Source organism: Pteropus vampyrus, unplaced genomic scaffold, assembly GCF_000151845.1.
Source record: "Pteropus vampyrus isolate Shadow unplaced genomic scaffold, Pvam_2.0 Scaffold341, whole genome shotgun sequence".
Classification (NCBI taxonomy): Eukaryota; Metazoa; Chordata; class Mammalia; order Chiroptera; family Pteropodidae; genus Pteropus; species Pteropus vampyrus.
The window spans coordinates 308,146-330,514 of record NW_011889122.1 but is presented as its reverse complement, the minus strand read 5'-3'; the positions used below and the strand labels follow the sequence as shown (position 1 = coordinate 330,514).

General features: G+C 50.6%; 1 protein-coding gene across 1 annotated transcript in view; it reads left to right on the top strand.

Moving 5' to 3' along the window:
- Positions 1 to 22,369, top strand: part of TDRD9 (tudor domain containing 9) — a 78,385-nt gene that overhangs the window by 25,044 nt on the left and 30,972 nt on the right. Inside the window, exons 6-20 of the mRNA XM_011378480.2 lie at positions 843 to 923; positions 3,314 to 3,478; positions 4,630 to 4,733; positions 8,646 to 8,710; positions 10,590 to 10,644; positions 10,799 to 10,883; positions 11,654 to 11,711; positions 14,230 to 14,334; positions 17,919 to 18,016; positions 18,410 to 18,541; positions 18,792 to 18,957; positions 19,065 to 19,128; positions 19,201 to 19,264; positions 19,544 to 19,588; positions 20,213 to 20,266. Of these exons, the coding sequence (XP_011376782.1) occupies positions 843 to 923; positions 3,314 to 3,478; positions 4,630 to 4,733; positions 8,646 to 8,710; positions 10,590 to 10,644; positions 10,799 to 10,883; positions 11,654 to 11,711; positions 14,230 to 14,334; positions 17,919 to 18,016; positions 18,410 to 18,541; positions 18,792 to 18,957; positions 19,065 to 19,128; positions 19,201 to 19,264; positions 19,544 to 19,588; positions 20,213 to 20,266 (1,341 nt within the window). The remainder of the gene's footprint in view (positions 1 to 842; positions 924 to 3,313; positions 3,479 to 4,629; positions 4,734 to 8,645; positions 8,711 to 10,589; positions 10,645 to 10,798; positions 10,884 to 11,653; positions 11,712 to 14,229; positions 14,335 to 17,918; positions 18,017 to 18,409; positions 18,542 to 18,791; positions 18,958 to 19,064; positions 19,129 to 19,200; positions 19,265 to 19,543; positions 19,589 to 20,212; positions 20,267 to 22,369) is intronic.

The following is a 22,369-nucleotide window of genomic DNA, read 5'->3' as shown; positions in this document are numbered from 1 at the left end:
TTAGGGTCGCCAGCCGTTACCATGAACGTTAGATACTTCCATGGCTGGCTCGCCCTTGTCTTTCCTCCGCCCTCCTTTCCCACCCTTCCGCTTCGGTGGGAGGCGGGGGACATGGGAAGGCCTGACTGTCCAGGGCACGACCAGGGGAGAGACGACCTCCTTTCAAGCTCAGTAGCTCCTCTCCATTTCAGCGGAGAAATGGCTCAGGATAGAACCTTACCATCTCCTTGTGTGCTGAGGTATCTTGACTAAGGGACAGAAAGGTAGCACCATGTCCTGGCCCTTTACTGCAAGCTGGCTCTGGGCGGGGGCAGGCTGGGGTGGCCGAGCTGGCTGTAGATCCTTAGATAGCTCGGCCTGGTGGTCTCTATCTGAGGAGGGCCATGAATGAGCGCCCGAATTCTCCAGGCTGAGCTAGTTCTCCACGGCCAACCCTTCCCACCCTTGGGAACTGCAGGCCAGTGTGTCAAGGGACATGTCCAGCCAGGCAGGACACAGCGCTGCCTGGGCACAGCTTCTGCTCTGTCCTTACCCGCTAAAGCAACAGTGTGACTTGGGACGGTGCGGAGGTGTGTGGTACGCAAGGGGTGGCCTAGGGAGGTTGGTCAGTGGTTCTTAGTGCTGGGGACATGTGGTTTGTGGGTCTATGTTCTTTGCTTCCTCTTGGCCAGGAGTGACATCAGGAATAGTAGCAGCCCCTCAAGGAGCCGTGTTGAGCAGAAAGCGCCGACTCACCTGCAGGCTCTGGGGTGCGCCACTAACCGCTTCCGTCCGTCCGTCTGTCCAGCGATGGTGTGCCTTGCTCGATGCCATGTGGGGCGCCCGATCCTTATTTTTTGTAGGTACACGAGAGAACTGAAGAAATGGATTTCCTGCTGTTGGTTGTCCGCAAACTTTTAAGAACAAATTCACGTTTTGTGAAGGTAAATTTGATTTTATAAATAACATACTTAGGAGTAAGGCTTATTAATTAGTTTTGTGTATTCTTATTTTAACAGAAACAGTGACTTGAATTTCACTGTCATGTGCAGTACTCCAGATCTTGCTGGCAGGCCAGCTCAAGGGCACTGTCCTAGGAACAGAGTGGGATGTGCTTTGGTTACTATGCTGCGTTAGAGTCTAAGTTTTCCAGGCTGCAGAATATGGCCTAATAATCGTTGACTGTAATGAAACGCTGGGCATTAGAGCACTGCTTTCGGTTGAATGAGCGCTCCGATTTAGAGCTGCGAATAGATCTATAATCTCTGTTTTGAAAATAGCGCCAAAGCACGTTGAAGTTTGAGAACAGTTAGACACACTGCGGGTTTCGAGACTTCATGGGGAGCTAACTGAGATTCCGGGGGTGGGGGACGGTAAGCATCGTTTACATCTTACCTGCCCTGACGGAAGGGCGGGCACAGCGAGGCTTTGTCGCGGGCATGCTGTGGGTCCTGGGGCGGCCTGCTGCGCTCCCTGGAGGTCTTTGGGCAGCAGCTTCACAACGTCACTACATCACCGTCACCGACGGCTGCAGGACTCGCTGTTAATGGGAAGCAGCTGCTTTCTCAGTCACGAAGTTTCCGTCCTGTCTCCCAAGTGTTCCATCTAGTTCATCCTTTAGGGAAACTCCCCCCACCCCTCCCCAGGATGGGACGGATCAGCCTCAGGTTTCATATTCTCAGCTGGTGGGACAAACAAGTGGAACCTGCCATTGGCAATGTGTTGTCTTATTGCTTGAAATGATTGTAAAATGATGAGAATTTGGCTATTACACTTCTCTGTGGAATTTTAACTTAAAGATGACATAAAGATTGTTCAGTCAGAGCTTTTCTTGACTGTCATTTTACGACTTGTCATTTTTGCTTTAAGACAATGACTCCATTACGTGTTTTCTTAGTTTTCAGTAGTCAAGAAAGTTAAGAGTGCAGTGGATTTTTAAAAAATTATCCACTGCTGAAGAAAAGGTGGTCAGGAATTTGCACCTACTGTCTAAGTAGCAAAGTGGCTTATCAGTTTCAACATTCTCATGATTTATTTAAAAATATATGAAGCAGAATGTTTTCTAAATCTAGAATCTTATGAGGTACATGTAGTTGGACCAAGAAATTGAAAGTCAAGTTCTAGATGGTTTTGTAATAAGTTTTTTGAAACTCGAAAATTCCTTTCCCATTACTTTTTAAAAAAAGAGCGCTGTCGTCAGAGGCCGAGGTGCAGAAGCCACATGGGCCTCAAGTCTCCCCTCCCGCTCCCCACTCGGACCTGTAGAGGTCCCTGGCTCTGTGCCATGCCCCAGGCCCCTGGCCCTGCTGTCGCTGCTGGCCATGTCACCAGACCCAACCCAAGGGCAAGCTGGACAGACGGGTGTCTTGGGCAGGCTGCGGACTTGCCTCGGCAGGTGGAGGAGAGGTGAAGGCCACCTGGGTGAGGGAGGGAGGGCACACGAGGGGAGGCTGCTGTAAAGCCCACGGCGCCTTGAGCCTTCCAGGTTGGGCCTCACGTTTGCATCACTTACTGTCGGGATGTGTCTCTTGGGGGTCTCTCTACACTGCAGGTGGCTTCTCAGAGCCTCCTTTCCAGCCTTAGGCATGACATCTCAGAGTGCATTCTGGTCGCTATGGTTTTACCATTTGCATCGACCTTCAGAGAGAATATAGATACGTTGTCTACCCGGTAGCTGTACCGATAATGTGTACATTTTACTTTCTGCTGAGACGGGCACTGCAGAAGTCCTCGTTGCCAGATGCACGAGGCGGTCGGTAGCCATCGGATAACTGTGTCACCCCTGCTTAGCGTTTTGGAGACTGGCGAGTGGCGCCGCTCCTTCGCGATGCCGTCACCTCCTCCGGGACATGTCTGATGTGCCGAGGACGCAGCTTCTGGCATTCTTGGCTATGTTGCTTCGGGATATTGTCCCACGTTTGCTTTTTGGCAAAACCGAAACGTGCAGTCAGGCGGGCCCTGCTGGTCCCGGCAGCCCCCGGGCTCTGGGCTGAGGCCCGTGGTTCTCTGGCCCCCGCCTCCCCCGGTGCACGCATCCGGCACGCACGCAGAGGTGCAGCAGCCGTGTGGGCGAAGCTTTCATTCATGGGAATGGTTGTAGCTTTGCGGGGAGTACGCAGTTTCTCACTTGATAGAATCGAAGAGAAATACTAAAAGTTCGTATCTCTGAGCATTCTTTAAACTGTAGTCGTTTGTTTCACACTAGAGATTAAATCAGTATCCTGTGAAAAGTCCCAAGAGAGTTAGCAAAGCAGAGCCCAGGCCTGGGATTTAAAAAGTGCCCCATCCAGTTAGTCATTAGCGTTTGTTTATTTCCATGGCCTCTCACTCCTAGGTAGTCCTGATGTCAGCCACCATCAACTGTAAAGAGTTCGCAGATTACTTTGCCGTTCCCGTCCAGAACAAGATGAAGCCCGCACACATTTTCGAGGTGGAGGGGCAGCCACACTCCATTGAAGAATGCTACCTCGGTGACTTGGAGCACATTCACCACGGCCGGGTAGGTGGGGCGCCCTGCGTCCCTGAGGGAGGACGGGACCACGCACGTCTGCGCTTGGTCCGACCTGCGCTCTGCAGCTGCTGGCGAAGGCTCTTGGAAGTGGTAGTGGAGCCTGGAGATGGCCGGAAGTGGAACTGGGAGGGAGTGGGGTTTGGGATGGGGGCGGGGGCCCCTGCTTTATTGTCTTGAACTGTGGGCCTGATGAGCTCGCATTCTGTGGGTCCCTGTGAAAGGGACCCGAGCTGGCTTTCGGCTTCGTCGATGTAGAGAAATAAAACGTTAGATTTTGTTCAGCTACAAAATCACAAATTCAGTGGCGGGTGGGATGTCATTTACTTTGCTAAAACTGAAATTTTCTACTATAAGTCATATTGCTCCGAACTGAAGGAGGATCATGTTGTGGTGACAGTTAAGAACTGTGATGACAACCTGTTCTTAGGACAGTCGCAGTCGATGTAAAAGTGTTTTCGGATGGGGGATGCGTTACAGGCTTTGAAGCGCAGAGAGAGTAAGCAGGTGTACGGTGGCTTCTCTCCGCCGTCCTGTCTGCCCAGCCCCGCCCCAGCAGGAGGGAGCGCTGCTGTCGTTTCTGATGGGTTCTCCCGCAGGCTTTTGTGTCTGTACAGGCAGATGCGAAGGTGGCGTTTCTCTTTTTCACAGAAACGGTAGCGTTCTCTGCACACCTGGTTTTTCCCATGTGTCTTCTCACATCTCTCCGCATCAGTGTCCAGTTTCTTCATTCCCTTTTAAAGCCACCTTCCCCCGCTGGTGTGGCTATACCATTCCTCACTGAATCTCCAGCCGTCCCAGTCTTTTCTTATTAAAAATCGTGCTGCAGAGAACAACTTTGCACACATGGAAGTATACGTTACAGGCCAGGCCACCTCAGCCACAGGGTGGCTGACGCTGTGTGGGTGGGGGCTGTCCTGTCCTGGGGGGGGGGGTGAAGTTAGCGCCACCTGGCCTCCACCCACTGGGTGCCCTTTGTGACAGCCGGAGATGTTTTAGACGTCCCTGGGGAGTGGGATGCCCTGCAGACGATATTTTTGGTTGAGGTGTTGGTACAGTGAGTGACGTGCGGAGGAGAGCCACCGCCCAGCCCCGCAGCTCCCCGGCACCCCATCACTACGTTCCGCCTTCTCGGGTTTCAGCTTTCTCCTCACCTCCTGGAGGAGCCCGTGATAACGAAGGACATCTACGAAGTTGCCGTCTCCCTGATCCAGATGTTCGATGACTTAGACATGAAAGAGAGTGGGTAAGAGGCATTTTTAATTAGGTTATTTGTTTTCTAATGGTTGAGTTTGAAGAGTTCTTACATTTTTTGGATATCAGTCTTTTATTTATGTGTGTTTTGCAAATGTTTTCTCTCAGTCTGAGGCTTGTCTTCTCATTCTCTTGAGACTCATGGATTTTGATTCATTTAAAGCGTCAAAGTTAATTATGGTCAGATTTCTTTCTTGATGATCAGTTGTCCGAACGTTGGCCAGTGGGAACCATTTGATCTGGCTCCTGTGTTGTGTGGCACATGGCATTTACTTGTTTTCTGTCACAGGATGATGCCCCAGGCTAATCCCCTTGTCCTTCCTCTGCAGTAGGTCAGGAAGTACCCGTGTCCCCAGGGAACTGGGCCCTTGCAGTGAGGGGCATTGTAGAGGTCACGTCTGGGATCACTGCTCCTAAGTCTTTGTAGTGGGTAGAGCTGGAAATCTGCTTTTAAAATATTACAGATTCATGTTGATATTTCAGCCTAGACTTAACGATGTTTTTACCTTAAATTTTCGCTTTTATTTTTAGTTCTTTTTCTTAAACCCTGAAACTTTTGGTTGCTAAGGACATTATTTACTTGTTTTCCTCTGTAATGTGATAATAAAACAGCTTCAAAAGTATAGCACTGATATTCCTTCTAAAACTAAGCCTCCTGGGTGACGTACGGGACTTCCTCGACGTTCCTGAGTCGGCATTGACCTTCGCCGTAACTCCCTCCCGCCTGCTCCTTCGGTTTGCTTCGTTATTGTTTTCTGTCTTTATAAGTTGAATAGTTAATCCTTTTATTTTCCTCCTTTCATTTTGTTGATATAAATATTGAATCAGTGATTTTTAAAATCTGGTCACTTCTGTGATTGTGTCCCCTGTGTTCTGGTGTGTAGCGTTTTTGAGACAGTCTAAAGTTTGTCATATACTCCTTTTTATGACTGAGCCCTGCGCCATTATGTGGCTGGACCCCGTCTTGTCATCTCCTTTGAAGCGGAGATTTGGGTCGTTCCTCCTTTGGCCGTCGTGAGAATGCTGCTGTGAGCTCTGTGTATACATTTCTGCGCGGACGTGTCTCTTCATTTGTCTTGGGTGCCTGCCCAGGAGTGGCATTTCTGGGTCACACAGTACCTGTGTAAGCGTTTTAGGGCCTGCCAGGTTGTTTTCCAGAGCAGCTGTGTCACCTGACATCCCACCAACAGCTTCTGAGGCTTCCGCTTTCTCCAGCACTGGTGGGCATCTGGCTTCCTGCTTCTGGCCGTCCTCGAGGGTGTGAAGTAGTAGCACATTTCAGTTTTGATTTGCTTCTCCCTGATGACTAATGAGGTTGAGCATCTTTTCATGTGCTTGTTGCCCATTTGTGTATCCTCGTTAGTAGACATGTGCTTCATATTTATTTATACTTGGAGACGGAAATTTTGTGTCCATTTTTGATTGTTTTTCTTCTTATGAATTGTTAGAGTTCTTTATATGTTCTAAATACAAGCCTCTTATTAGAGATTTGATTTGCAAATATTTTCTCCCATTCTGTGGGTTGTCTTTTTATTTCCTTGATGGTGTTCTTTGAAGCACAAAAGTTTTTCATCTTGAAGTTCAGTTTGTCTGTTTCTTATTTTGTTGCTCTGGCTTTTTGGTGTCATAGCTAAGAATCCATTGCCAAATGAGGGTCATGAAGATTTTCTCTATTTTTTTCCTAAGTGTTTTATAGCTTTGGCTCTTTCATTTAGAGCTTGGATCCATACTGAGCTACTGTTTGTGTGTGTGTGAGGCGAGGGTCCGTCTTCATTCTTTAATGTGTGCTGTTCAGTTGTCCCAGTACTGTTGATCGAAAGGCTCTTCTGTCCTCATGGACAGCGCTGATACCCTTGTTGAAAATTAGTTGACATATATGTACGGGTTTATTTCTGGACTCTCACTCACTAGCTCCAGGAGGACTCCTAAGTCCTTCTTTCCATTGGGCTGTATGCGTGTCCTTGTGGCAGGGTGCCACACTGTCTTGAGTACCATCGCTTTGAAGTAATTTTGAAATTAGAAGTGTGAGTCGCCCCGACTTTATCCTTTTTCAGGATTGTTTTGGTTATTCTGATTCTCTCACAGTGCGACGTGAATTTTGGCATCGGCTTGTTAATTTCTACAAAGAAGCCAGCTAGGACTCTGAAAGGGTTTGTGTTGAGTTCGAAGATCAGTTTGGAAAGTATTGCCATCTTAACAATATTAAACCTTCCAGTCCATTAAAATGGAATGTTTTTCTATTTCTTTAGATTTTCTTTAATTTTTTTCAACAATGCAGTAGTTTTTAGTGTGTGAGTCCTGCAGTTGTCTCGTTAAATTTGTTCCTTTGGTGTTCTCTTCTCTTTGATGCTATCGTGAATAAATGATTGATTTCACATTCAGATTGTCCACGGCAGGCATACAGAAACAGCGGTTGGTTTTTGAGTGCTGGTCCTGCGTCCTGCAGCCCTGCCGAGCTCGCTCACTAGCTCCAGGAGGACTCCTAAGGTTTTCCACTTGCAGAGTTGAGTCATCTAGGAACAGAGACAGTTTTATGTCTTTCTTTCCAATCCGGATGCTTGCGTTTCTTGTTCTTGCCCGAGTGCCCCGGAACCTCGGGTACAATGCCGAGTCGGGGCGGTGAGATGGACAGCCAGTTCTGCCAGTTAGTGTGATGTTCCCTGGGGGCTTTTCCTAGATGACCTTTTTCAGTTCGGGGAAGTTCACTTCTGCTCCTAATTTGTTGAGTGTTTTATTATGAAGAGTGTTAGGATTTGTTAGATGCCTTTTCTGTGTCTGTTGAGATAATCGTGATTTCCTTCCTAACAATGTGCTGTGTACGGTGCTTGGTTTTTAGGTGTTGGATCCACTCTGCACCCGGGATAAATCCCACCTGGTCACGTGTCCAGCTCTTTGTCTCTGTTGGCAGATTTGGTTTGCGAGTGTTCTGTTGAGGATTTTTATGTTCACATTCCTAAGCGGTATTGATTGGTCTGTAGTTTTCTTGTGCTGTCTTTGGTTTTGGTGTCAGGGTAATAATGCTGGCCTCGTAGAACGAGGCGGGAAATGGTCTGGTTTTTGGAAGAGTGTGTGAAGAATTGATGTTCCTCAAATGTTTGGTGGATTTTAGTTAGGAAGCCATTGATGTCTGGGATTTTCTGTGGGGCGGGGGGAGTTTAAGATGACCAAGTCACTCTCTTGTGACAGGTCTATTCAGATTGTTGTCTTTTTCTTAGGTCAGTTTCGGGAGTTTATATCTCTTTAAGAAAATGCCGGTTTCAGAGAAGCTGTCTAATCCGTTGCATACAGTTGTTCACGGAGTTCCTTTATTACCCTGTTTTCCCCTGAAGTCAGTGGTAGTGTCCCCTCTCTCGTTTCTGATTCTAGTAATTGAGTCTTCTCCCTCTTTCTTCTCTTGGTGGCTCTGGCTAAGGACTTGTCAGTTCTGTTGCGCTTTTCCAAGGGCCGGGTGTCGGCAGGAGGGGCCGCCCAGCTGTGCAGGTGGCTCGGGGTTCCGTTCTCGCCACGTGAGCACTGCCGGGGTGGGGCGAGCGGATGAGACCTCGCTCTGTGAAGTGCTTTCTAGTAATATTTTGGACTCTGGAGATTTTAAATTTTGCTTGTCGTTATTTTAAACATTTTGTATTTTGAAGTTCTGGATTATAGTAACTAAATTTCAAGGAAAATGTTTACCGATCGTGAGTTTTTTAAGAGATCATGGGAGTCTAGAGGTTTGTGGTCCCCAAAAGGGTGTGGGGCTCTGGACAGTGGCTCGTCCTTGGGACTCCGCGTTTTCTTCTGTAAGAGAGAGAGCGTTACACTGCGTGATCTAAGAGCCTTTCGGGACCAAAATGCAGTTCAGGGTTCTGGAAGAACAGCGGCCGTCTCAGGCTGGATTAATATTTGTCATGTCCCATTTTAACAGGAACAAGAACTGGTCGGGCGCCCAGTTTGTGTCGGAGCGGAGCAGCGTGCTGGTGTTTCTGCCAGGTGAGTGTCACCCTCCATGACCTAGAATCGTGATGCCCCGGATGCAGGCCAGGTGTGCGTGTAGCACACGTGATGGAAAACGGTGCTGGCCATTGTATGGGTTTATTCTTTTAGACCCTGAGAACACGAACGAGTGTGATTGTCAGTTCGACTTTTCACTGTGATCTTTGCATCGCTTAAGAGAGTGATAATGAAGAGTTTAATTTTTTGAAGGCAGTGTCTTACCCCCTTCAAAATTTTCAGTAAAATACTTGACTTTGTTAAATTTGGTTTGTTACATGTTTATGTTTATAAATGTGAGGTGATTGTCACCAGTCTGTGTTTAAGGCTTACTTATTGACATTTAAGTGTCATTAAGTCATAGCGTTGCTATCCTCATACCATGAGAATCATCAGGTAGTCCTGGAGTTTCCTTCTAAATATTTGAGAAAATGAGCGTTTAAAATACCTGAAAAGATTAATTTATGTGAAATTGTACGTTTTCAAAATGACGTTTTTGATGATTTTAAATGAAGTGGAATAGCTTGGTGAAACACGGCCGCAGTTGGGGTCGTCATTGAAGGTGATACATAGCGCGTGTGCGCGTGTGCGCCCGTGCGCCCGTGCTGGCGGAGACCGGGAGGCATGGATGACGGTTCCTTATCTAGCTTTGGAAAACAACCCATGGGTTTAACACTTGGGTCACGTTTTGCTTTGGTTGCTGTGGATTAGTGTTGTATCAAGGAAACACCATTAGCTGTCAGTGGGGTCGAGTTGCATTCGCCCCAATAAATATTTATCAAAAACTTCTTTGTGCACGATGCTGCATTAAGGGAGAAAATGACCAAAGCAGAGCTAAAGAGCCCTCACATGAGATACTTTTCAACTGCTAAACATCACCAGGCTCAAATGTTTATAAATGATATTTTACAGTTTCATTTGTTGTCTTTCTGTCAACGTGTTTATGATATATTATTTCACTAATTGATCATTTATGAAGAGTTCTATGTGAGTTTCCTAGAGCTGCTGTAATAAAGCGCTACAAACCGGAAGGCTTAAAACAACAAATATATTCATTCACAGTCTGGAGGCTACAAGTTCAAAATCAAGGTTTCACTAGGACTGCGCTCCCTCTGAGGCTCTGGGCAGAATCCTTCCTTGCCGATTCCAGCTTCTGGCAGCCGTCAGTCCTTGGGCTCCCTGGCTCGTGGCCACATCGGTCCGTCTCTGCCCCCTTCTCATTGCATGGTGCTGCCCCCGTGTTTGTCCATCTCGCTCCCCTTCTGTCAAGGACAAGGTCCCGCTGGACGCAGGGCTCCTTCCGCTGCAGCATGACGGCAGCCTAACTGAACGTGGCTGCGGTGCTTCTTTTGGCACACGGAGGACGCTGACTGCGTTTAGGGCTTCAGCACCTTTTGGGGGTGACAGTTCAGCCTGAAACAGGTTCAAATATCGATGATTCAGGATGAGGCAAAAGCATGTGTAAGCTTCATTTATCGCTAAGCATTGTTTAGACCTAATGAGAGTATTTAGCATATCTTTGTGCCCAAGAGTTTTTTAATATTACTTTTTGGTTGTAAAATTTTGCATGAGCATCGTAGGAAATTTGGAAAATCAGTGGAAAAGAAAAAAAATGTAAAATTATTCGTCTGAGCCACATTCGCAGGCCAAAGAAGACCCTGCGAGGGTCTGGGTTTTCACACCTTTTTGGGTTACCGTTAGCCACTGTCGTTGGACGTGTTCACTCGTGGTTCTGATAAACTTAGGTGAAGAGGATAAAAACGTTGTGAAATGAATTAGTGGAGCTTTCCTTGAAAAGGATGTCATCTTAATTCAAAGGTTGGTTTTTAGCAATAAATACAAATCTTTTTCTCCCCACCCGCCTTCTTCTCTTCCCTAGGTCTGGCTGAAATAAACCGTATGCACGAACTCCTCACAAACATGGTTCACAAAAGGTGTGTTTAAGTGACACTGCTGGGCTTTCACTTAGAGCCACTGCACTGTCTCGGCCTTAAGTCACTCCGGTGACCTCGGTGCCTAGTTATTCCTTCAGTAAGTTCACGCACGTACCTGTCCCTCATGGGCGTTCTGTTCCACCGATTGTCTCAGACTGCAGGTGTACCCGCTGCACTCGAGTGTGACTCTGGAGGAGCAGAGCAGCGTGCTGCTGAGCCCGGTGCCTGGGTACAGAAAGGTAGGTGGGCCAGGCCATCCCGCCGCACTTGCTGCCTCCGCGAGGCCTGCGCCTGGCTCCCTGTGCTTCCGGCTTTCCACAGGCTGCTGAGAGTGATTCACCAGGGAGGGGCAGTGACATTGTGTTGGGGTGTAGGGGTCAAGAGGGTGCATGCGGAATTGGACAGATGACTTGCGTCTCTGTCACCTGTGTTTGTGTGATTTTGAGCAAATCATTTCTCTAAGACAGTTCCCTCATTTGAAAGTTGAGCCGATAACATTTACCTTGCAGAGCTCTGAGGAAGGTTAATTATAACAATCCACGTCTGCCCTTCGGTCACGGTGGCACGTGGTGGCATTACAGTGCGGGACGCGGGGTCGGTGTCCGGCGGGGGTGATAGTGCTGGTAACGGTAGCTGCTGTTTACTGAGCACTGGGTTCAGGCGGGATCAGTCCCAGGCATTTCACACTCGCGGTCCTGTGATCACCACCGCAGCCCTAGGCCGGCTGCCATGATAATTAGCTCCATTTTCTGCGGGGAAGAACGAGGTAGGGAGCAGGGCCAGCCCCAGCCCACACTGGGGCAGAGCAGATCTGGCTGCGCTGAACTGCCCCCGCCACCCCCTCCCCCGAGCCCTTGAACTGTGAGATGTGTGCAGAATGGGAGAATTTGAGTCTAGCATTTACATTATGCAACTTTGAAATAATTTTTTAGTTCGAGTTTTCATTAAACTTTGCCTGATTATTTCCAGCATATAGTTAGATTCTTTTTTCTTTTTTGATGTTTGATAGATTATTCTGTCTACCAACATTGCAGAGAGTTCCGTCACAGTTCCAGATGTCAAATATGGTAAGATGCTTCTCTGTGTTCCCCATAACATGAGTCATAGTAGTCGCAGGCTTATTTGCCCCCAGGAATTGTGGGAACACAGCTCTGAGGAAGTGATATTTGAACAGGACTTGAACCTAAGGAGGAGCGAGCCATGGAAAGATGGGGTTCAGGAGCAGGGAACAGCTGAGGGACAGCAGGGTGGCCACGTGGCTGGAACGGACAAAGGGGGAGGTGCTAGGCCTCTCTGTGCCAGGGGTGGTGTGGAACCGGGGTGGCAGTCAGCAGGCGCCTTCGTTCTCATGACGCATTCGGGGCGAGCGTTTGAAAGAGAGTGAGTAAATAAATCAATGAAAACATGTAGTAAGTTAAACCTAAACCACAGTGTGTCTATGAGGAAGAAGTAGGGGAGTGTGGGGCGGGGGGGTGTTAGGAATAGAAATCAAAATTTCAGTTTTGCTGGATTAAAAAAAAAAAGAAAAAGAAAACTTTGGCCTTTACCAAGTGAGATGGCGGGCATTCCAGAGCTCCAAGATGAGGACAACGTAAGCGAAGGCCTGCTCAGCAGGGTCCGTCGGGGTGAGACCGAATGAGGCGAAGGAGAGGAAGGGAGGTGACCCGGGCATCGCGGTGGCCGTCGCCCGTGGCTGGCATTCTAGGGTGGGGTGGGCGTGGCCGGAGAGTGAGGGGTGTCCTTTTCAGGTAGGCTGTGAAGATGGAGCCCATGGGGCTGTCCCCAGGGACCTGGTGAGAGGCTGGGGGTGGCCCTCCACATTAATGGCCTAAGGACGAGAGAATGGAGCCGTGAGGTGCTGGGGACAGGAAAGGGCGGGGACAGGGTGATGAAGAGCCTGGACCTGGCCATGGGAAGTTCCAGACATTGCGGAAGCAGTTGGCTGTGTGAGCCTGGGGGCCAGGGCAGAGGAGCAGGTGGGGCGGCTGGGACGGGCAGGAGGAGACAGGAGCCTCCAGCAGCCAGTGATGTTCTGGAAACCGAGTTGGAAAGGGTTTTGGGGAGGCCGGGTGAGCGGATGTGCCCTGCTGATGACAGATCATGGGTTTTAGCAGGAGGCCCTTGCTGTGACCTTGATGCACAGGTTCAGTGGGGGCGAAGCCTGGTGGGAGTGGCCTCCAGAAGGAAGAAGGATTGGAGACAGGAGGCTAGAGGATACTCTCGGGGCACTTGGCTGTAAAGGGAGGGAGGGGGCCTCAGAGGACACAGTCCCTGGGTGGGGAGCAGCCACTTCATTGGGCCATCAATGGAAGAGGTGCGGGGATGGTCAAAGGAGCCGCTGGCTGTGAAGTGGGGAGGGGCTGGCCTCCAGTGGCATGTGGGTGGCTTACCCGCTCACGGGGCCAAAGTGGAAGGCTGAGGACGGAAGGGCTTGTGAGAAGTGGCCGAGGGAGCGTGTGGCATCTCCATGGCCGCTGCCCTCGGTGAGCTGGAGGGCTGGTGTCAGGTGCGGGTGGCAGTGGGGGAGGGTTAGAGGTTTGGGAAGAGGTCACAGCAGGTGCCCATGGGGTGGGGCAACAAGTCATGGGGTCTGTCCCCACCGACCACCCAGGCTAGTGGCCAGGAGTGGGAAGGGCAGTCAGCCTGCCGGCCGTCTTGTTCGCCCTCTCTGGCCGCTGGGCTGCGTGGTGGGTGTAGACAGCTGGTGACTGGGGCTGAGGTTGAGCCAGACAAGTAGGACAGAAGGAGAAGGGCCGGGCTTCATGGGACATGCCCCGGGGTGAGCGGAGTGATAGGCGTGGCCTGTGGTTCTGTTAGGAGGGTCTTGCGGCGGGGCTGAGGGGGATGCCACAGGGGGAGAGTGAGGCTTGACCTTGAGGTGGAGGAAGGGTCATGACTGTGGGTGTGGCCATGGGAAGGGGGTGCTGGCGTCTTGGAAGGTGAGCCCCTTGGAGGAGAGGCGTTCACAGGACGGAGCGGCTGGGTGCTGCCACCGCTGGTTCTGTGGGCGCAGAAATCATCCAGTGTTATGGCAGAGGGGCTGGGAGCATGAGAGGCCTGGCAGCCGGGCAGGGGAGCAGTTAATGGGGGGAGGTTTCCCGGGGTGAGGACACCTGCCGCCTCTCTCGGCTCAGTGTGAGGGAGTGGGCAGCGACAGCACCCTGCCTGCAGGGACAGCCCTTTCTGTCGTCGGGGCAGGGGGTGGCGGGCTGTCCAAGAAGAGTCGTAGGGGCTTCTGTCACCTGGGTTTACAGGTGAGGACACTGACCACAGAGACCGAGCAGCTTGGCCCCAGTCCCCTGCCCGCCCCGCCCCAGGCCCGAGTCCAGCCGTCCAGGCTGTAGCTGCTCCTCTGCGTGGTGCCCGCGGGACGGCTCGTGCAGTCGGGGCGGCTCAGCCTGTGACATGGCAGGTCCTCCGGGGGGCCTGTCGTTCATGCCCAGACCCCCAGTCCTTAGAGGAGAGTGTGACCAGTTCATTTCCAGAGGCTTCCGTGTTTCGGTTTGTTTCATTACTATGCATTGTGATTATTTCACAATTATTTCTGGTTAGCATGGTGTTTACATTCCTTTTTTTAAATGACAGTTATAGATTTTTGTTTGACTAGAACTCTGGTTTGTGACGAAGACACGAATTATCAGAGTCTGCGATTGACTTGGGCCTCTAAAACCAGCTGTAATCAGAGAAAAGGTAAGACGTTTGCGTCCTGGGCACAATTCCGAATTGGTGGCACATCCAGATGTCTCTTTACAGTATTTGTTTTTTGTGTGTTTGGTCTCAACTCAGATGCTTCCTTTATTGGAATGGGCTTTAAGGTCTTAGCAGCTGTGTCTCGTGTCGTGAGACTCTCCACTTACACCCGTGCGTCCCCTCATGCCCAGTGAGCCAGGTGACAGTTCTTGTACGTAACGGAGAAGTGTCCTGCCATCTCCAGCACTGTCGTTTTTCTCAGTGAATTTATAAAGTTTCTGGTGAATAGTTACGGAAGCCAAGCGGATCTCTTCATTACCTTTTGGTGACCCTTCCTGTGACGTCTGTCCGAGTGTTGATCTTTCCAGGGTCGTTTTCCTGACTGGTGGCACAGAGAGTTCAGAGTCAGCTGGATCAGGCTCCAGGGGACAGCGCGCTCGGTGCCAGGCTCATGCTTCTTTCAGAGCCTTTTCGGGAGGGCGAGGAGGGGCTGCTCCGAGCGGCCCTGCGGGCAGTGGAGCCAGCTGCCCCCAGTGGAGCAAGACAGCTCTTCTCAGGCGCCCCACGGGGACGCCGGGCGCAGCTGTTTGCTGTGCTTGCTCATTTCATTCCCCACGAGGTAGCGCGCTCTTCGTGTCCCCGTTTCTCAGTGACACGGCCAAGACCTGGGAGCAGTGACCTGCTCAGAAGGAGTAATACCGGGAGGCGGTTGGGATGGGGACTGGAACCCTGGACTCTGGCCTCAGCCCACAGGCCTGCCCACTGTGCCTTGTCCCCTCTTTTGATGTGACTTGCCAGAGGGGTGAGGAGGGACTGTCAGGTGTGGTCACGAGGCCTCGTACGTTGGAGAACCTTATGTTGAGTCGTGTAGTTACAAAGCTAAGTGGAAAAGGATGTAAATTATGATCGTTTTTCTGTGTTCAACCTCCCCCACTGAAACCCCCGAAACAAAAACTGCTTTGAAGAAATGACAAGTAATTGTACAGACGCTGGGAGCTGTCACCTTTGTCTATTTTTTGGTATGTTCAGACTTTCTATAATTAGAAAAATTTGCCCTCATTGGAAGTTGCAGAAATAGTACAAAGTCCCCCGAACCCTTAGCAGTGACATTTCATGTCACTTAGCACAGAGGCAAAGCCAGGCAGCGAGGCATAGCGCCCGACCACAGATTGCTCCCCACGCACTCGTGCGTGTGCCTCTCAGTGTGACCCCTGGCGAGTCCTGTAACCACCCATCACGACCAGAGCACAGGCCGGTCCCCCTGCCTTGAAGGAAGAAGCTCCGTGGTCACGGCGCCCTCGGCTCTCTGCTCTCCGCAGCCCGTCCCTCACGTCTACTGTGTGGTTGTTTGGAGGGTGTCGTATGAGTGCGGTCACACAGCGTGTCCCCTCTGGAGACTGGCTTGCTTCACAGTTCGTTCCTTTCGTTGCCAAGGAGGGTTTTGGGTGCCGTCCACCTGTTGGAGGACGTTTGGCACTTCCCAGTTCTCGGCAATGGCAAATGAAGCCACGTGCGCACTGGGGCCTGGGTCGGTGTGGGGGCCTGCCCTCATCTCCCGGGGACCCAGGCCCAGGGAGCACTTGCTGGGTCTGCGCTGAGTCTGTGAGAAGCCACCCGGGCTGCTCTGGTGGTGGCAGTGCCATTTCAGGTTCCCTTTAGCAGGTCTGAGACCCGTCCCCTCCACACCCTCGTCGGCACCGCTGTGAGCACAGGCGTCGCCCTGTGATGTCCGCAGTGACTGGAGGGGTGACCGATCTTTCCTGTGCTTGGTTGCCATCTGTGTCTCCACGGAGATGGATTCGTCTCGTGCCTGTTTTCTGATTGGATTGTTTGTTTTTTTACTGTTGAGTTTTGAGAGTTCTTTATGTAACGTGGATTCTGTCTTTTTTAGATATGTGGTTTACAAACATTTTCTCCCATTTCATTCTGCGGTTTGTCTTTCCATCCTCTTAACGGGGTGTTTCACAGAGAAAGTTTTAAGTTTTGATGAGGTCCACTTTATCAGCTGCCCTTTTTAGGGACTGTGCTTTTCGTGTCACGTGGGAGAACTGTTCACCCAGTCCTCTGTTTTCTTCTAAAAGTTTCAAAGCTTTGTTTTGCATTTACATCCATGATCCATTTGAGTTAATTTTCATCGAGGTGTGAGGTTTGGGTCGAGGTTCACTTTGTCCTTTGCCTGTAGATGTCCAGTTGTCCCTGCCCAAGTGTCCTTCCCCCGTGGGATGTCTTCTTCCCCTTTGTGAGATGTCACTGGGAGAGCTTGGGTGGGCCCCTTCCTGGGTTCTTTCTGTTCTTCTGACCTGTTTTCCCGCCACCAGTGCCATAGTACTGATTACTGTCTCGTGAAACTTAATGTAAAGCAGACGGATGCCTCTCACCCTTTTCTTCATCTTCGCGATTGTTCCAGCCGTCCTACTTTGCATTTCCACGTGGATTTTATGGTACGCTTGTCCATAGCTACTAAAAGTCTTGCTGTGATTTTGGTGAGAACTGTGTTAAACCCGGAGCTGCATTTGTGGAGTGTCGAGTCTTGAACAGTGTCTCTATTTATTGATGTTGTCTCTGACTTTGGTCAGCAGCATCGTGTTATTTTTCAGCGTATGGATCCTGTACATGTTTTGTTAGATTTACACCTAAGTATTTAATTTTATTTGGAGCAACGGTCAGTGGCATTGCGTTTCTAATTTCGGCTTTCACACGTTCATTACTAGTGTACAGAAGTGTGATTAATTTGTGTGTCCGTCATGTATCCTGTGACTTTGCTGAACTCGGTGATCAGTCCTAGGAGTTTTTCGTTTGTTTTTGGTAGTCACCTTGGGATTTTCTGCTTAGACAGTCATGTCATTTGCCAGTGGGGGGGGATCTGGATTGCTGGGGGGGTGCCTGGAGGGGCCAGCAGTCCAGAGCCCCTCCGTCTTTCCTGACTGTGCATGGGAAGGAAAGCGCCTCCCCGGGCTGCCCCCCATTTGTAAAAGCTGGGAACGTAAGGACACCCCCCGGGAGAGCTGACAGGTGGGGCTGAGGGGTGCGTCCTCCACAGCAGAGTGGCATATTCTGCGGCGGTCTCTGCGGGCCGGGCCTGGTCTGAGCTCCTCGCACGTGCTCGCTCAGTCGCTGCGCAGCGCTGTCTTCGCGGTCACCTGGGCAGACGTGTCAGGCGGACGGAGCCGTGAGGGGCCGAGAGTGCGTGACAGCCTCCCGCCCTCGTCTCCCTGCCCGGCCATCAGCCACCTCGCTGGAAGGAGCGCAGCTCCTTGTGACGTCGCTGCTCTTGCTTGGCGGCGTCTGAGTCCTCACTGGTGTGGGCCGTGCCCCTGCGGGAGGTGTGCGGTGTGTGCCATCGCGGCTCGGGGCCGAGGCTGCTTTCTCTAGAAGTGCGTCGGGTTTTGTGCTGTGGATTACCGAGTGGAAGTCGGCAGTATGTGTAAGACTGCAGACACTGACTTACTCTGGAAGGTTCTTACTGACCTGCTCTAGTAGAAGGTACTGAAGGTTTTTCTTACTCTTTAATGGTTATTCGTAAATGTGTCTTTATGCTGGTGTTAATTAATGCCAACGGGCGCGTGACTGTTTCTCCCCCCAAGGCCGTGCCGGACGGGTGTCCAAGGGGTACTGTTACCGCCTGGTACACAGGGATTTCTGGGACAGCGCCATCCCCGACCACGTCATCCCAGAGATGCTGGTAAGTACACTTCAGCTTTACTGAACAGTCTGAGTGATGTCATTTGCAGTGTTGTGTAGTTTCGATTCCAGAAAAATCGCCGTCTGACCGGGCTGTGTTGATGGCAGCGGCTTTCGGCAGAGCCGCGCTCGCCGCCTGCTGGCTGCGCGACAGGGCTGTCCTTGGGCTGTCCTTGGACGCAGCGCTTCGCTTTCCTGTGACACTCGTGGAGTCGCCTTTCGCTTTGCTGTCTGTCTCTCTGGCCTCCCTCTGCCCCGCCCTGTCTCGCCCACTTTCCTGCCTTTTCTGCCCGCTCTTTCTCTTCCTTCTCCTTGTCCGTCTAAAATGCTAGTCATGTGATAGTTAACCGGTTTAATCATTTTGTTGTTTCTCAGTGAGTTTTGTTGTTTTCAGCGCTGTCCTCTGGGAAGCACCGTCCTGAAGGTGAAGCTACTCGACATGGGCGAACCGAGGGCCTTGCTGGCGACCGCGCTCTCCCCGCCCAGCCTGAGCGACATCGAGCGGACGGTCCTCCTGCTCAAGGAGGTGGGTCTGCCTGGCCTGCGCTCGCGCCCAGAGGGCTAAGGCTCGTTAGATACATTTTACAAATTTTGTGACGTGGGTCTGCCTAAGGCATTTTGTTGTAAATAATCGGCATTTGCTTGAGAAAGCACGTGTGGCGATCAGTTCTTGAGTCCAGATTGCACGCGTGTCGACGTGAGCTCCGCGAGCGGCCGTGCGGCACTTCCGCTCTCTCACTGTGCACGCGCTCCGCTCCCCTCCTTGCCTGACACAGGTCGGCGCGCTGGCAGTCAGCGGGCAGAGGGAGGACGAGAACCCCCACGACGGCGAACTGACCTTCCTCGGCAGGGTGCTAGCCCAGCTTCCCGTCAGCCAGCAGCTCGGCAAACTCATCGTGCTGGGGCACGTGTTCGGGTGCCTGGACGAGTGTCTCATTATAGGTGAGCCACGTGAGGCGCCACATGAGGTGCCACGTGAGGATACTGTGCCGTGCGGGGCGATGCCGGCCGCTCTCGCTGTCTTAACGTGGTTGGTTTTTCTGTTGTAGCGGCAGCTCTGTCTTTGAAGAACTTTTTTGCGATGCCTTTTAGGCAGCATCTTGATGGTTACAGGTATTTCACATTCATATTTTAAAAAGCCACTTTGTTTCACTGGAGTCGAGTGACACTGTTACCCGTTTCTAGGAACAAAGTGAATTTCTCCAGCAACAGTAAGAGCGACTGCATCGCGCTCGTCGAGGCATTTAAAGTAAGTTTTCTCTGTCGCGCTGGGGACGCAGCACCTCAGCCGCCAGCACATGCACAGGCCACACACCTCCCTCTGTTGAGAGTGTCATGAGGCCCTTGATGTTCAACAGCAACAACGAGCTGTGTTGGGAACCGTAGTTGGGGGCGGGAGCCCAATTTTATGAAGCTGATTGAAAAATTAAATTTGTGTTTCCTGTGGTCAGACTGTGTTGAAATTGGACTTAAAAAATAACTCAGTAACCACGAATATATTTTGAAACTCTGGTCCTTTCTTTTTCAGACTTGGCAGAGTTGCAGACAGAGAGGAGAGCTGCGTCATCCGAAGGTACGTGTCTGTGGGGGCCAGAGGAGACCCGCAGGAGGGCACTCGAGCTTAGCCTGTTGCTGCGCGCGCTGGGCCTGAGGCAGGTCGCTGTGGACAGTCCTCGGTGGCGGCTGGGCAGATGGAGCAGTGACCTGCCCAGGCCTTCTCACTTGCCTGTCCTTTCCTGAGCCACTCCCACTGAGCAGTAGCGACCCTCCGTGGGGTCAGGAGCCTCTGGCTGCGAGTGCTCAGTACCTGTGGCGCCCTGGCTGTGCTGGTTCCAGGCCGGGGACCCTGAGGCCTGCTGCTGGTCGCAGCCAGCTCTTAGACAACAGGCCCGAAAGAACTCACCCTGTTAGCTTCATCCCTTTTTTGCATCTGGTTTTCTGTTCTAAACTAATTAGTTTCGAAAGACCGTTGATACGTTTGTCTGTGTTTAAGTTTACCCCGCCTGGATGTATCCCTGCAATGACTGTGAGTTAACCTGTTGAAGCTCTCTCTCTCTTAAAGAGTCAGCCACGTTGTTTTTCTTGTTACTGTGTGTTCTTGTTGGTATATATTCTTAGATGAGATGTACGTATTATGGTAGCTGTTATTTCTGATTTGTTAATTAACATTGAGTATTGTCTTTTTATGTGTTTAAAGGATGAACTTGACTGGGGAAGGTTAAATTACATTCAAATTAAGAGAATTAGAGAGGTAAGTTGGCAATAGTAAGTATTCCATGAAATACGTCCTTTATTTCTAACTTTAGTAAAATTTACATGTTATATATTTACATATTAATTAGATATATTTATGTGAGATACAACATACATTTTATATAATCCACGTATTTATAAGTAATTATATATTATATATTTAAAAGTGATAATATCATCTTTCTCATTCTGAATGTTGTGAACTCGTGTCCTGTCATTTCTTGATTAGATCTGTGTGTTTGGGTGCGGGGTAGTCCCCAAAACAACCCCTGGGTGCAGTGATTTGCTAGAGAGACTCACAGAACTCAGAAAACTGCGACACGGTTATGGTTTATTACGGTCAAAGGATGCAGGGGAAAACCAGCGGAAGTGGGGAGGCGTCCAGGGGGGACGAGAGCAAGGCCGCAGTTGTCCTCTCCCCGTGGAGTCTTGTGAGCACGACGGATTCTCTCGGCGATGATGTGTGGTGACAGGGAAGAACTGCCCACTGGGATGGCTCGGCCGGCCTGGCGTCCAGGCTGCGGGTGAGGGTTGGTCAGGCATGCGGTGCTTGCCCGGCTGACCTTAGTTTCTTAATTTTGGGCCTTTTGAGAGGTCACACTGATACTGCTTGGTTCAAGGCCCCCGCCACACATGAATCACGTTGCTCCCAGAAACTGTTGTACCCAAGGTCTCTGGTAAACAGAGACACTCACGAGGCAGAACATTCCAAGGGCTTAGAGTCCATCCCGGGAGCCAGGGTTTCCCTGGAAGGTGCAGAGTGGACGCCAGAGTTATCCTTTACTGCACAAGCCTCCAGACGCTTAGCCTGTTTTATTGTATTTTCAGAGAACTCACTCTTAGTTTGATTTTATAGTGTAGGTTTTTTGGGGGAAGGGGGGAGGTGGAACTTTGCTTTTTCTGTTAATTTAGTCTTCCACATCTTTTGGTTGGCCGTTTTAGTCTTGCTGAGATGAGTATTTTGTTAATACTTTCAATATTTTTAAGTAAATGCTTTTAAAGCCATGAATATTTTTGTGAGCACTATTTGGGCCATATTCTGTCGATTTTGATGTTCACCATGTCCATCTGTGACTTTTAGTGTTGGTTTCTTGGTTGACTTGAGAGTTTTTTAGAAGAGTATTTGAGTTTCCAGGGAGGAAGAAAGACGTATTTTAAGATATCTTTGGTTAATTTCTGGTTTTATTGCATTTGGTCAGAGAAAGTGACTTGCATAATTTTACATTGATTTTCCATTAGCAAGGTTACATGCGACTACAGCCCTAGAGGACTTCAGTCACATGGAAGTGCCCGTGCTGACGTGGGACTTCGGTCCCGTGGAAGTGCCCGTGCTGACGTGGGACTTCGGTCCCGTGGAAGTGCCCGTGCTGACGTGGGACTTCGGTCCCGTGGAAGTGCCCGAGCTGACGTGGGACTTCGGTCCCGTGGAAGTGCCCGTGCCGACGTGGGACTTCGGTCCCGTGGAAGTGCCTGTGCCGACGTGGGACTTCGGTCCCGTGGATGGCTCGACCCTTCCTTCCTGTCCCCAGGTTTCTTCTCCCGCTTCACAGTTTTTACGTCTTTCCATTTCTTTTTAGTTGTTTTTTTTCCAGTTATGTTGACACTTGCGTCTTGTGTGGCTTTACTTTTTGTACTGTATTGAGATAACTGTGGTAACTTGATTTCCGATCAGTTCAGAGGTATTTGGAGTCGTGTCTTCTCACATGTGCGTGTTCTCACGTCTTCTCATCAGACACCTGAACGGTTGATGTTTCGTGTGAAACAAGTTTACTGCAACCAGGCGGTTTTTGTTGTCACTCAGAGTGACTCTTTAGCCATCGGTCACCTAGCTTGCTTTTAATCACAGCAGCAGCACACGTGCATGGCAGAGGTGTGGGAAGTGTTGCAGGGACCGAACGCAGAGGGCGCTGCGCTTCCGAAGGCCGCTGGTGGCCATGGCCGCACGTGCGCAGAGCTTTCCCGTGTGCTCGTGGGTCGGGTCCGGTGTTTTCCGTTAGCGTTGCATTCGGCACCCTTTCCTTGCTTGCCGACGAGACTTCGGGAGGAGGACTGTTACTGCTCCGCTTTGTCCCACAGCTCGCTTAGCGCTCGGCCCATTTTC